This window comes from Chrysochloris asiatica, unplaced genomic scaffold (genome assembly GCF_000296735.1).
Source record: "Chrysochloris asiatica unplaced genomic scaffold, ChrAsi1.0 scaffold00001, whole genome shotgun sequence".
Lineage (NCBI taxonomy): Eukaryota > Metazoa > Chordata > Mammalia > Afrosoricida > Chrysochloridae > Chrysochloris > Chrysochloris asiatica.
Window position 1 is genome coordinate 50,391,174 of NW_006408519.1, and position 13,356 is coordinate 50,404,529.

Below are 13,356 nucleotides of genomic sequence, written 5' to 3' on the forward strand. Positions count from 1 at the left end.
ATGTGTATTGGGACATCATGACCAGCTTGTGATTTCATGTGACCGCTAGAATGATAGCTCACCTGCATGCGGTACTAATTAGTATTGTTATGTTGTTGTTGTTGTTGTTAGGTGCCATCAACTCAGTACCGACTCATAGCGACCCTCTGCACACCAGAACGAAACACTGCCCGATCCTGGGCCAACCTCACTATTGTTGCCACGCTGGAGTCCATCGATGTTGCCACTTGGGTATTGTTAAGAACTAGTATAAATATTACTTATAACAAAGAGTCTTTTGGACACCACTGACACCAGCCTGTTTGCTGGGAGGCATTCACTATTGATCTCCTAGAGATAATAGTACAGGCTTTCTCTTCCTTTGTTTATCTGGAGTGTTATTGATTGGATGCAATTACTCTGGGAGCATCAGATCCAAAGTTTGGGGTGGGGATGGCTCAATAAGCACTTAACAACCACAACAACAATAGACAGGTCTATAAGAGGACAATAAAAGTTGAAGAACAATTTGCAAGATGCACCACCTCTGGGAGAGTCAGAAGAGAAAAGCCATCTTCTGTGGAAATGGCTGCGAGGGAGGGAAGACCGAGAGGGGCCCAGTGCGAAGAAGAGAACGTGTTTGCACTGTCATCAGGAGAGAGCCGTCCCTAGAGAAGGACATCATGCTTGGTGGAGGGTCAGCAAAAAGAGGAAGACCCCCAACAAATGGACTGATACAGTGGCTGCACCAGAGGACTCACACAGAGATTGAGAGATCAGTGCAGGACCAGGAAGGGTTTTGCTCCCTTGTGCACAGGGCTGCTGAGTCAGAAACAAATTGATGACACTTACCAACAATAATGACACATGGTTGCCGGTTCAAACCCACCTAAGAAAGCCTGGAGAGATGCTTCTGTGAGGATCACAGCCAAGAAGACCCCCAGGAGCTCAGTTCTACTCCAATACACGGGTCTCCTTGAGTCAGGGCAGACTCAACAGCAATGGATGTTTTTGTGAAAACAGTTTTTTGTTGTTGGCCGTGAACACAGTAGAAATTTCACCAAACACAGCTCAGTGATATGGATTCCACTCTTTGAGTCGTGCCGTGCTCCCCACCTCCCTTTTCTGTGTTGCTCCTCCCCCATGAACATCAACTCTGAGGTTTCTTATTGAATCTTTCAAGCGGCTGTTGTCAATTTGATCCCAATACAGGTAGATTTTCAAAGTGCACAATGTTCAAGACAGATGGTCTTCACCAGTTAAGCGAAACTACAGGCTGGTTTTAAAAAGGCTTCAGGGTTATTTTTTGATTTATGATTTAAAAATTGATGATCTGAGGTCACCAGTTTCGAGGCTTCATGTAGCCTCGTGGCTTCAGAAAGGCTGGATTCTGTGAGAATTTGAATGCATGTTTCTCACTTCCCCCCTTTTGATCAGGATTCTGATATAGAATCTTTAATCAAGATGTTCGGTAATGGTAGCCAGGCCTCATTCAGTGCTGACCTCATATCAGAGGAGACAGCTGGTCATGAAGCCACACATTCCATCTCCTCTGCCTGCCCCTGACTCTCCTCCCTCCATCACTCCAGGTGAGTAGAGACCTACTGTCATGCCTTGAATAGCTGCTTGCGTGTTTTTTAAGACCCGGGCACTATGCAATGAACTGGGAGGTAGACCAGAAGCACTAAACACTAATTTTTAGGCTGATTCCCTGGGTTGTCCCATGTCCCTAAAGCTCCACAGTAAGGAACCAAATCCCATGAGGTGGGTTTGTTTGTTTTGAGAGAAAAAAAGGACCAAACCAAATGAACAACAATAAAGAGGACATAACCTTTTACCTCACCACCAAAACATATACAAAAACATCTACTCAACTATTTGATAGAAGAGGGTGCTATTGAACTCGGAATTCCTAACAATAATAAAAAACAAACCGTCCAAAACAAAGCTTCAATAGCAATATTAGCACATTGGGGCAGTAGTTATTACAAAGACTCAGAAAACAAGACTTAATGCGCATCAAATGTGGAAGAGTTGTCCTCTGGAACCCACTACGAAGCAGACGGAAAACAAAGCTGTATGCAGCATCCTGGATTCGATCAGCACAGTCTAACAAGCATTTAAAGCTCAAAAACCACTTAAAAGGAGAATTCCAAAAACGAAACAAAAACCCCTCAAACTCATGCAAAACAATAAGAAGTGAAAATAGAGTTGATTTTACTGAGGAAAACAATGAACGAAAAGACAAAATCATCTCAGGGATGAAGGAAAAACTGCAGGGGAGCCGAGGGAGCCAGGACTGGAAGGGAGATTTAATAGTGGGCGTTGATGAAGCATAGGACCAACGAACGGCATGAAAGGGAAACGAAGGCAGAAGTGGAAAGGGTCAGAGGGAAATAGACAAGGAATCCGGTCTGTAATACTGCCGTCCTCTAACCCTTTCATGACTGAATTCTTTTACGCTTTGAATTTTTTGTGGATACATGGTTTTAGTAATGAACTCACCAAAGCCAAACCCACTGCCATTGGGTCAATTTCGCCTCACAATGACCTTACACAGGGTTTCCGAGGCTGTGAGGCTTTATGGGAGCAGAATGCCTCATCTTTCTCCTGCAGAGCAGCAGGTGGATTTGAACCACTGACCTTGTAGTTAGCATTCCAGTGTTTATCCTGCAGCACCACCGGGGCTCCCTTCAGTAATGGGAAGCATGCCGAAATCAAGGAAACCCTTTTTGAGGTAACGCCGATTGTGACATGATTATAGGGGCCACACACGTTCCACGTGGACGCTGGTGGTAGTATTGTGGGGGGGAAGGAGGGAGGCTCCTTTCTTCAGATTCACACAATGTTGCAGGGCCCCCGCCAGCCAGGTGGCAGCACATCCTGTTGTTGTCAGGTGCTGTCTAGTTGGTTCCAACTCATAGCAACCCCGTGCACAGCAGACAAATCATTGCCCACTCAGGTACCATCCTCACAACTGTCATGGTTGAGCCCACTGCTGCTGCCACTGTGCCAGTCCATCTCATTGGAGGACTTTCTCTGTTCTACTGACGTCCACTAACTAAGCATGGTGTCCTTCTCCAGGGAGTGGCCCACGAGTCTCACTATCCAGGTTCCTAAGGAGCATCCCAACACTGATTTGCTCACTCTTCTGGCTGTCCACGGTACAGTTAAGGTTCTTTGCCAACATCATAATTCAAAGGTCTCAATGTTTCGATCTTTCCTAGTCTTTGTCCAGCTTTCAAATGCATGAGAGGGGACTGAGAATACAGTGACTTCGGTTAGGTGCACCTTCGTTTTCCAACTGAGAACTTCGTTCTTTAATACTTAAAACAGATCTTTGGCAGCATATTTGCTTTAGGCAATGTCCTTTGATTTCCTGACTGCTGCTTCCGTGGGCATTGATCATGGATCCAAGTAAATGAAATCCTTGACAGCTTCCATCTTTTCTTCACTTACCATGCTGGTGCTGGTGGTGGTGGTGGTGTCACTGAGTTGGTTCCGACTCATAGTGACCCTGTATAGGGTTTCCGAGGCTGTATATCTTCACAGGAGCAGAAAGCCTTATCTTTCTCCTTTGGAATGGCTGGTAGTTTCAAACTGCTGACTTTGAGGTTAGCAGCCCGACTTGTAAGCACCACACTACCAGAGCTCCTTCCACTTACCATGGTGTTGCTTGTTGGTCCAGTTGTAATGTTTTCTTCACTGAGCTGTATTCCAAATTGAAGGCTGTTGTCTTTGATCTTCATCAGCAAGTGCTTCAAGTCCTCTTTGCTTTCAGCAAGCAAGGTTGTGTCATCTGGATATCACAGGTTGTTAGTGAGACTTCCTCCAATCCTGAGGCTGCATTCGTCTTCATATAATCCAGCTACTTGGATGATTTGTTCAGCATACGGATGGCACGTGTGTGGTGAAAGGACACAACCCTGACAAACACCTTTGCTGATTTTAAAACATGCGGTATTACCTCCCCTGTTCTGTTTGAATGGATGCCTCTTGGTCTATGTACAAGTTCCACAAGAGCACAGTGAAATGTTCTGGAATATTCCCACTCCTGGCTCCATGGTTTGTTATGATCCTCATGGTTGAATGCCTTTGCATGGTCAATAAAACACAAGTAGGCATCTTTCTGGTAGTCTCTGCTTTCCACCGAGATCCATCTGACATCAGCAATGATATTCCTTGTTTCACGTTCTCTTTTGAGTCCAGCTTGAATTTCTGGCTTTTCCCTGTGGATGTGCAGCTGCAACTGTTTTTGAATGATCTTCAACAAAATTTTACTTGCAAGTGATATTGTCCAATCACTTCCGCTTTCTGTTGGGTTACCTTTCTTTGGATATGGATCTCTTCCAGTAGGTTGGCCAGGTAGCTGTCTTCCAAATTTCTTGACATAGATGAGTGAGTGCTTCTGGTGCTGTATCAATTTTTAAGACATTTCAATTGGTTTTCTGCCAGTTCTCGGAGCCTTGGTTTTTGCTAATACCTTCATTGGAAGTTGGACTTCCTACAACACCATGCATTCTTGATCATATGCTACCTCCTGAAATGGTTGAACATCAGCCATTTCTCTTTTTTTTTTTTTTTTTAATGTTTTGTGATTATTTTTTTAAAAAGTTTTTATTGTGAATTTAGTGATAATTTGAATGGAAGAACATCAGTTTTATACTCATCGTTTTATTGCAATGATTACAATCTCCTCCGTGCATCATCATTCAACAAAATTTGCTTGTATTCCCTCTGTTTTTTTTTTTTTTTAATTTTTTTATGTACACAAAAACACTCAGGAATATATAATCCTTTAAACAACCAAAGGGCACATTCTGTAAGCCTGCCTCCTGGCCAGCACACAGCCTTTCTCTTTCCGTGAGTCTAGAGTTCACAGCTGCTCTCTCTCCCCATGTCCTCATCTCTGCCTCCATCTCTGGTGTCACTGCTGCTCTGAATAGGGTCCCACATTCTGCTTGTGCTCTTCTCCCTTGATGGTCCTACAGTCCTTTGTTCCTGGAATGTAAGATGAACTACTCCCCACTTTTTGTTACAAAACTTCGACCTTTATAGTCAGAACTTATAAGGCAGTCACTTCGTGCCTTTATAGCCGCCCCTCCCATTTTAGGTAGCCAATGTCTAAGTTGCCTGTCCCTATCAACCCCATATACAGAGGGGATAGGATTGATACTCAGTGTGAAGATTCCTTTCCTCTCAGGTGGTATTTTGAGCTACTACATCCATAAGCACAGGTCCAGTTCATCAAATTGTAGCAACTTACAGTTGTTTCCTTTATATTAAAAAAAAAAAAAATCTTCCTCTAGTCAAGTTCTGATCATCAAGCCATTAAAGCTAGGTCAAATGGGTACTATCTGAAAGTTTGGGCGTTTTTGTGCACCTCCCCTCACTTCACATCAGCTGGACGCTGCACTCTCAGCTCTAGCCCTCCATGGCTATGTCATTGTCCATGAGCTCAGGTGTCCCCAGTTGACCATTTCCTTTTGGTACATTGACTCTGTGTAGTCCTTCCATCTTCTTTTGACGTTTTCTGCATCAAACTATTTTGTCCATAGAATTCTTCAATATTGCAAGTAGAGGTTTGAATTTTTTCTTCAGTTCCCTTGGCTTGAGGAATGCTGAGCATGTTCTTCCCTTTTGGTTTTCTGACTCCAGATCTCTGCACATATTGTGTAATATTTGACTTCAGAACAGACTTGATGCATTAGACATGATGACTGAAGACCAGAAAAGCTGTGGAATGGCATCAAGAACATCATGCAGGAAGAAAGCAAAAGGTCATTATGACAAGAAAAAGAAAAAGGCCAAAATGGATGTCAGAAAAGACTCTGAAACTTGCTCTCCAGAGTAGCGATGCCAAAGCAAATGGAAGAAATGAGAAGGTGAAATTGATGAATAGAAAATTCCAAAGGGCAGCTCGAGAAGACAAAGTCAAATATTACACAATGTGTGCAAAGATCTGGAGTCAGAAAACCCAAAGGGAAGAACATGTCAGCATTCCTCAAGCCAAGGGAACTGAATATTGAAGGATTTTATGACAAAATATTGAATGATGCAGAAAGCATCAAAAGAAGATGGAATACACAGTCACTGTATCAAAAAAGAAATGGTCGATGTTCAACCATTTCAAGAGGTAGCATATAATCCAGAGCCGAAGATACTGAAAAAAGAAGTCCAAGGTGCACTGAAGGCATTGGCAAAGAACAAAGCTCCAGGAATTGATGGATCCAAATGGAAATCTTTCAACAAACTGATGCAGCACTGGAGACACTCATCTATGCCACGAAATTTGGAAGACAGCTATCTGGCCAACTGACTGGAAGAGATCCATTTATGTGCCCAATCTAAAAAGAGATGACCCAACGGAATGCGGGAATCATCAGACAATATCATTAATATCACATGCAAGTAAAATTTTGCTAAAAATATTTCAAAAACAGCTGCAACAGTACATTCCCAGGGAGTTTTGCCAGAGGTTCAAGCCAGATTCAGAAGGGGACATGGAACGAGGGATGAATGATACCATTGTTGACATCAGATGGATTTTGGCTGAAAGCAGAAAATACCAGAAAAATGTTTACCTGTGCTTTATTGACTACACAAAGGCTATCGATTGTGTGGCTCATGACAAGTTATGGACAACATTGTGAAGTATGAATATTCCTGAACTCTTAATTGTGCTCATGAGGAACCTGTGCATCGACCAAGAGGCAGTGGTTCAAACGGAACATGGGAACACTGAATGGTTTAAAGTTAGGAAAGATGTGCGACAAGGTTGTATTCTTTCACCATATTTATTCAATCTGTATGATGAGCAAATAATCCAAGAAGCTGGATTCTATGAAGAAAAATGTGGCATCAGGATTGGAGGAAGACTAATTAATAGCCTATGATATGCAGATGATCCAACCATCCTTGCTGAAAGCAAAGAGGGCTTAAAACACTTACTGATACCACAGTCTTTGGCATGGGCTCCACCTCAATGTAAAGAAGTAAAAAATCCTCCCCACTGGACTAATAAATAACATCCACATGATTGGAGAAAAGATTGAAGTTGTCAAAGACTTCATTTCGCTCATGGAAGCGGCACTCAAGAAATCAATTGCATTAGGAAAATACGCTGCACATGACCTCTTTTAAAGTATTGAAGAGCAAGGATGTCAGTTTGAGGACTAAGGTGCGCCTGACCCAAGCCAGGGTATTTTCAATAACCTCAGATGCATGTGAAAGCTGGACAGTGAATAAGGAAGACTAGAAGAATTGATGCATTTGGAGAATATTCATTTTTTACAACTCTATTTTCCTAGAGTTTTACTTTGTGCATTCCATGTTCTGATTATTAATGGATTTTTGCAGTGTTTTTTCCTCATTTTGAGTTGTTAGTAAACAGTTAAATAATAAAACAGCGGACTCAGCACATTAAACAAAGGTTAAGAGTAAAACATTACCAACTAGAACACAAGTGCCACCCACCACCCACTGCCCTCGAGTGGGTCCTGACACAGAGCGATACTATAGAGTCAGAACAGCCCCATACACTTTCCAAGGCTGGTTGACTTGAGCCACGAGGTCTGTGGTTCAAACTCTCCAGTAGCATCTTGGAAACCCTATACTGGGTTGTTATGGATTGGAACCGACTCAATAGCACTTAATAACAACATTTATGGAAGAAGATAGCCACATCTTTCGTCTGTGGAGTGGCTGGTGTGTTTGAACCACCATTTTCCACTAGCAGCCTAATGCTTAACCTGCTGCACCACCAGGGCTCCTTGAACAAAAACGCAAACATTCCTGAATTTAAAAACAAAAGAGTGACCTATGAAAGAGCCCACATCATAGAGGAAAACAAATCTATCGACTATAACAAAACACACTCGGTGGTACAGTGCTGAGATGAAGGTGAGACTAAACCTTCCAGGCACACGGATAGCTGTGCATGGGATTCTTGCACCTCCTAAAAAGAACCAAGACCAAACTCTAGGCTGTCGGAACAAGTCTTGGGATGGTAACGATCCCACAATGAGGAAATGGAAGAGTCAAGCAGGGCCAGTGATGGCGAGAAGGACGATGGAGATGGGGGCACAGGCAGGGTAGGGGCGATCTGTGATGGATAAAATGAGGTGAGCATGCCTCCCCAAGCCTGCCCTCAACTTGTTTGTTGGGAGGCGCTGTGGAGGCTCTGTGGGCTGTGAGGGGCAGGCATGAGAGCAGAGCTGGAGGGAGAGGTCCCTGACCCCTGCCTGGGCAGCATGGACTGTGGTAGGTGTGACGGTAGCAGTAGGTGAGCAGTGCTGGCCGGGCTGGGCACCTGTCCAGAGGTATGGAGAAGTCCAGGAAGGCGGCCACCAGCTCGGAGGTGTGGCTCCGGGCCAGCAGGGTGATGGCCTGCAAGGCTTTCTCCTTGGCTTGGGGGATGCGGACAGAGCAAAGATGGAGGTGGATGGCCCGGCCCATCTTGGCAACCTGTGGGGTTGGGGACCAGGGGAGGGCCAGTCTGAGGGGGAGACACAGCCCAGCCCCGGGTGATCTGAGGGGGAGACACAGCCCAGCCCTGGGGGATCTGAGGGGGGCGGGGAGACACAGCCCAGCCCTGGGGGAGTCTGAGGGGGAGACACAGCCCAGCCCTGAGGGATCTGAGCAGGAAGCTGAGGCTCCATTATCAGGCCTGAGCCTGGAGCACCCATAGTTCATAGTCCTGAACCCTGACTTCTGACTGCTGCCCAGCTGTCCAGGCCCTCATGGTACCCCAGTTCCTCACAGTGTCCAGCTTGTCTCCGTGGTCTTGGACGGCCATCAGTAGCAGGTGGGCAGCAGCCTGCACGCGGAAGGGGCTGGACGAGCGCAGGCCATCGATGGCTGTCCAAATGAGGTCGGTCAGCTCCTTCATGGTGAGACACTTCATCACCTCCTGTAGTCGCAGGAGGGGTGGGGTCACCTCAGCGCACCCCCCCCCCCCAGTGTCCTGTGTCTGTCTCCCCCAGCCATGCTCTGACTGTGTCCTCCTTTGTCCCAGTCCCCCAGCCCTGGAACCTTCTGGACTCCAGACAGTAATGGTCTGGGGGAGGCAGCCAGGGGGGCCAGAGGCAGTGTCAGCTTGCTTCCAACATAGACCGGGCAGCCCTCTGGCTTCATGAACCCGCTGGCACACCAGTGCTTATCCTACAGCACCACATTAGGGCTCCTTCCCATCCCTAGCAATCATTTATTTTCTGTGTGCAAGCTTTACCTTGACATTTTTACAATTAAGTGGCCTCACCGTATTTGCCCTTTTGTGATTAACTTATTTCACTCAGCATAATGTCCTCTATGATGATGTTAGGAGGCGTTTCGAGGATTCCCCGCTATTCTTTAATGTTGTGTACGTGCCATTGTTTATCCATCCACCTGGGCAGCATTTTAGTCAGAGAGTAATGGTTTTAGAGCTGCCGAGAGTCGTCAAGGTCAGCTAGCCCCTTCCCCAGGTACTGAGAGGTGTGTGGCTGTCCTTAGCCATGGGCAGGCCTGGGCTGCCTCCAGGACACAGACTGTCCTCAGGAGCATGACTGACTGTGTTCTCTGCTCACCATCTCCCAGGAGTGGCCTTTAAGGTTCAGGAAGCAGGGTCTCATCCCGGTCACCAGGGCAAAGAGGGGCACTCAGGAACATGGGGTGGGTCTCATCCCTGCTCCGCACTGAGGTGATGGCCACTAGCCACAGGTTGTTGTTGTTAGGTGCCATCGAGTTTGAGGCAGAGCGACTCCATGAGACGGAGCAGGATTCTCTGGGAGGGCTTTCTCGGCTCTGATTTTTCTTTTCTTTTTACATAATATTTTACTGAGTTTTTGGTGAAAGTTTACACAAGTGAGGTTCCCATTTGACAATTTCCACACAACTTGTTCAGTGACATTAGTCACATTTTTTGCAACATGCCAACAGTGTAGTTCACTGCTTTCTGATTGTGTCCAGTGCTCTAGCTCCCCTGTCCCCTTAACTTCTCATCTTTGCTGACTTTTGACCTCATAGAGTTGCTTTCTAAGAAAGGCACCGATCTTACTGGAGGTCTCCTTTACTTTGCGTGCCCCTCTGCTGTTCAACTAAAATTTCAGGGGATAAGCTTGGTCCTGGGCTTAGGATGTTTCAGGGCCATACTCTCCGGGGGTCCTCTGTTCTCAACTGTTCTATAGCTGGCCTGGCTCTTTTGAAAAAAAAAACAAAAGCATTTGAGTTCTGCTCCATGGTTTCCTCCCACTTCCTGTGGGACCAGCTGGTGTGACCCTGGTCAGAATGGTCTGTGGTGGTAACAGGGCACCATCTAGTTCCTCTGGGCTCGGGGCAGATAGAGTTGTGGCTGCTGCTTCTCAGTGGTTCTGGTTACCTGGATTTTTCTGCTTCTGGTGACTAGAGACCCATAGTTGTGTCTGAAATGGCCCATGAAAACCTCTAAGACCCCAAATGCTACTCATACTTCACTTCATGCCTATCATGATGTCTGTGGACATGCTATGTCGATGACCGAGTTGTTGCTATATGGGACCCAATCACCAGATGGGTACTTACATGTGTGCTTTCTTCTCCTTAAATTGTATTTATTTTGTTGTTGTTGAGATACACACAGCAAAACATACACCAACTCCACAGCACCTACATGTGCCATTTAGCGCCATCGATGACAGTCATTCTAACCCTTTTTCAGAGTCGTGCCTTCCCATCAGCATAGCACTCCCTGGCCCGAAGGTTCCCATCTCTTCTGAGTGGCCATCGTCAGCCTGACCCTATGGAGAGAGATCTTTAAAGAGCACAGTGCTCCAAGCAGACATTTTTAATATCTCAAACTTTTGCATTGAATGAAGTAAAATAAAAACTCCCTCGCTGCTCCTGCCAGTCACAGTCCAGTCTAAGGGCAGGTTGGACAGTGGAGACAGAGAACATTCCATCTTGTGGAAAGTTGGACACGCTGATGCCGAGAGAGCATCTCGTGGCTACAGGAAGGTGAGTGGCCGTGATGGACAGCTGGGAAGCTGGAGGACAAGGGTGTTTGCAGGAAAGTTAGGCTAGCAGCACGCTTCCTTCCATGTTAGGGGAATTGCTGGAATGTCTGAAAGTCTGTGAGCATATTGTTGTTAGGTGCCGTCATGGATTGAATTCTGTCTCCCCAAAAATATATGTCAACTTGGTTAGGCATGATTCCCAGTGTTGTTAATTACCAACGCATTGTTGTTGTTAAGTGCTGTCGAGTCGATTCCAACCCATAGTGACCCTGTATAGGGTTTCTGGGGAGCAGCTGGTGAGCTTGAACCACTGACCTTGCAGTTCAAATAGCTTTGCAGTCTGGTGCATTAACCCACAGCGCCACATCAGGAGTCCACGTACCAACTTGTAGCAACCTCATATAGGGAGCAGGAAGCTTCATCTTTTTCCCATGGAGTGGCTGGTGGGCTCGAACTGCCAACCTTGTGGTTCACAGTCTATTGCTTATCGTATATTGTGAGGTTATTCTCCACTTTGTGATGGGTTGCCAATCCTAACACCTCTGTATGTTAATGGGGAGTCCTGGTGTGGTGTGTAGGCTAAGCACTGGACTGCTAACCTCAAGGTCAGCAGTTAAAATCCACCAGCCTCGCCTCAGAAACCTTATACAGGGTTTCTTCTCAGCAGCAACAACATATGTTAATGAGGCAAGGTCAGTGTGGGGGGTTATCTTGCGTCACAGCCTTGTCAGCCATCATCCTTATTCAAGTCCCAGCCTACTCAAGGCATGCTCTTGGTTGAGCCACATCTGTTATCTTGATAAAACAGGAGAGAGAGGTGAGCCGAGAGGGGTGGGACTTCACTACCACCAAGAAAGGAGAGCAAGGAGCAGAGTGTGTCTTTTGGACCCAGGGTCCCTGTGCTGAGACCCTCCTAGGCACAGAGGAAGATCGGTGCCAAGACACATGGAGATCTCCGAGGGATGTCCAGTCCAAAAGGAGACGAGGCTCTTTCTCCAGAGCCAACAGAGAGAGAATGTTCCTCTTAGAACGGGTGCCCTGAATTCAGACTTCCAGCCTTCTAAATGGTCAAAGAATAAACTTCTGCTTGCTGAAGTCACACACTGTGGTATTTCAGTGATGGCAGGACTGGAGGGAGAGCTGAGACGGGTGCTGGTGAGTGGGTTCTGGTCCACAGCAAGCGCACATACAACAGAACAAAGCCGCCCAGCTCTGCGCCCTCCTCCCAGTTGGTTCTCTGCTGAACCCAGCTGCTGCGGTCCTGGTGTCGGTCCATCTTGTTGAGGGTCTTCCTCTTTTTCTTTGACCTTCTGTGTTGTCAAGCATGAAGTTATTCTCCAGGAACTGGTCCCCATGACAACATATCCCTCACCATCCTGGCTTCAAAGGAGCATTCTGGCTGTACTTCTTCAAAGACAAATTTGTTCGTTCTTCTGACGGTCTATGTTATATTCAATATTCTTTGCTAATACCATAATTAAAATGCATTGATTCTTTCTTGGTCTTGAAGAGTGGATGTTGGAATGTTTCTTAGAAAGTTATAATGCAACATTTTGGTAAAATTCTTGTGAACATCCAGGAGTCTTAGGGGTTTCATCCCAGACTAGTATGTTGATTGAATGTTAACCAAAGTTTTAATGGGATATTTGTGGTTTGAAACAGCATATATATATTTATTATCAGGCTATTTATAAATCTGGTTAGAACATGTTTTAGAAGATCAAATGATAAAATTGTTTGCTAAAATGTTAAAGTTTCGATTAAAATTCTAGCCTGTTAGAATGTTTATGAAGAAGTTTGACAGTTGGAACGATTAGATTGTTAGAATCTGAGAATCTGCAATCTTAGGGTAAGTAATGACTTTGAGGTGAGAACGTGAATCCATGATGTGAAGTGGATGGGAGCAGGGATGGTAGTGATGGTGGTGACAACACTGATGATGCTGATGGTGGTGATGGTGATGGTGGAGGTATAGTGCTACTGTGGGTAGGAATGACGGTGATGCTGCTTATGGTGCTGATGTGATACTTGTGATGGTGACGATGATGGTGATGCTGATGGTGATATTGGCAGTGATGAGACTGATGATGATGGTGGTGTTGATGATAATGGAGGTAGTATGGTGGTGATGGTGGTGATGGTGATGGTGATGGTGGCAGTGATGGTGGTGTTGGTGGTGATGGTGGTGATGGTGATGGTGATGGTGGTGATGGTGGTGATGGTGGTGATGGTGGTGATGATGGCAGTGATGGTGGTGATGGTGATGATGGTGGTGATGGTGGTGATGGTGGTGATGGTGATGATGGTGGTGATGGTGGTGATGGTGGTGATGGTGGTGATGGTGGTGATGGTGGTGATGGTGGCAGTGATGGTGGTGTTGGTGGTGATGGTGGTGATGGTGGTGATG

General features: G+C 45.9%; 1 protein-coding gene across 1 annotated transcript in view; it reads right to left on the reverse strand.

The window, feature by feature from the left end:
• MROH5 (maestro heat-like repeat family member 5) overlaps positions 1-13,356 on the reverse strand; it is a 49,623-nt gene that overhangs the window by 14,779 nt on the left and 21,488 nt on the right. Inside the window, exons 18-20 of the mRNA XM_006830850.1 lie at positions 8,976-9,037; positions 8,741-8,890; positions 8,291-8,445 (exon numbers count right to left, since the gene is read on the reverse strand). Of these exons, the coding sequence (XP_006830913.1) occupies positions 8,291-8,445; positions 8,741-8,890; positions 8,976-9,037 (367 nt within the window). The remainder of the gene's footprint in view (positions 1-8,290; positions 8,446-8,740; positions 8,891-8,975; positions 9,038-13,356) is intronic.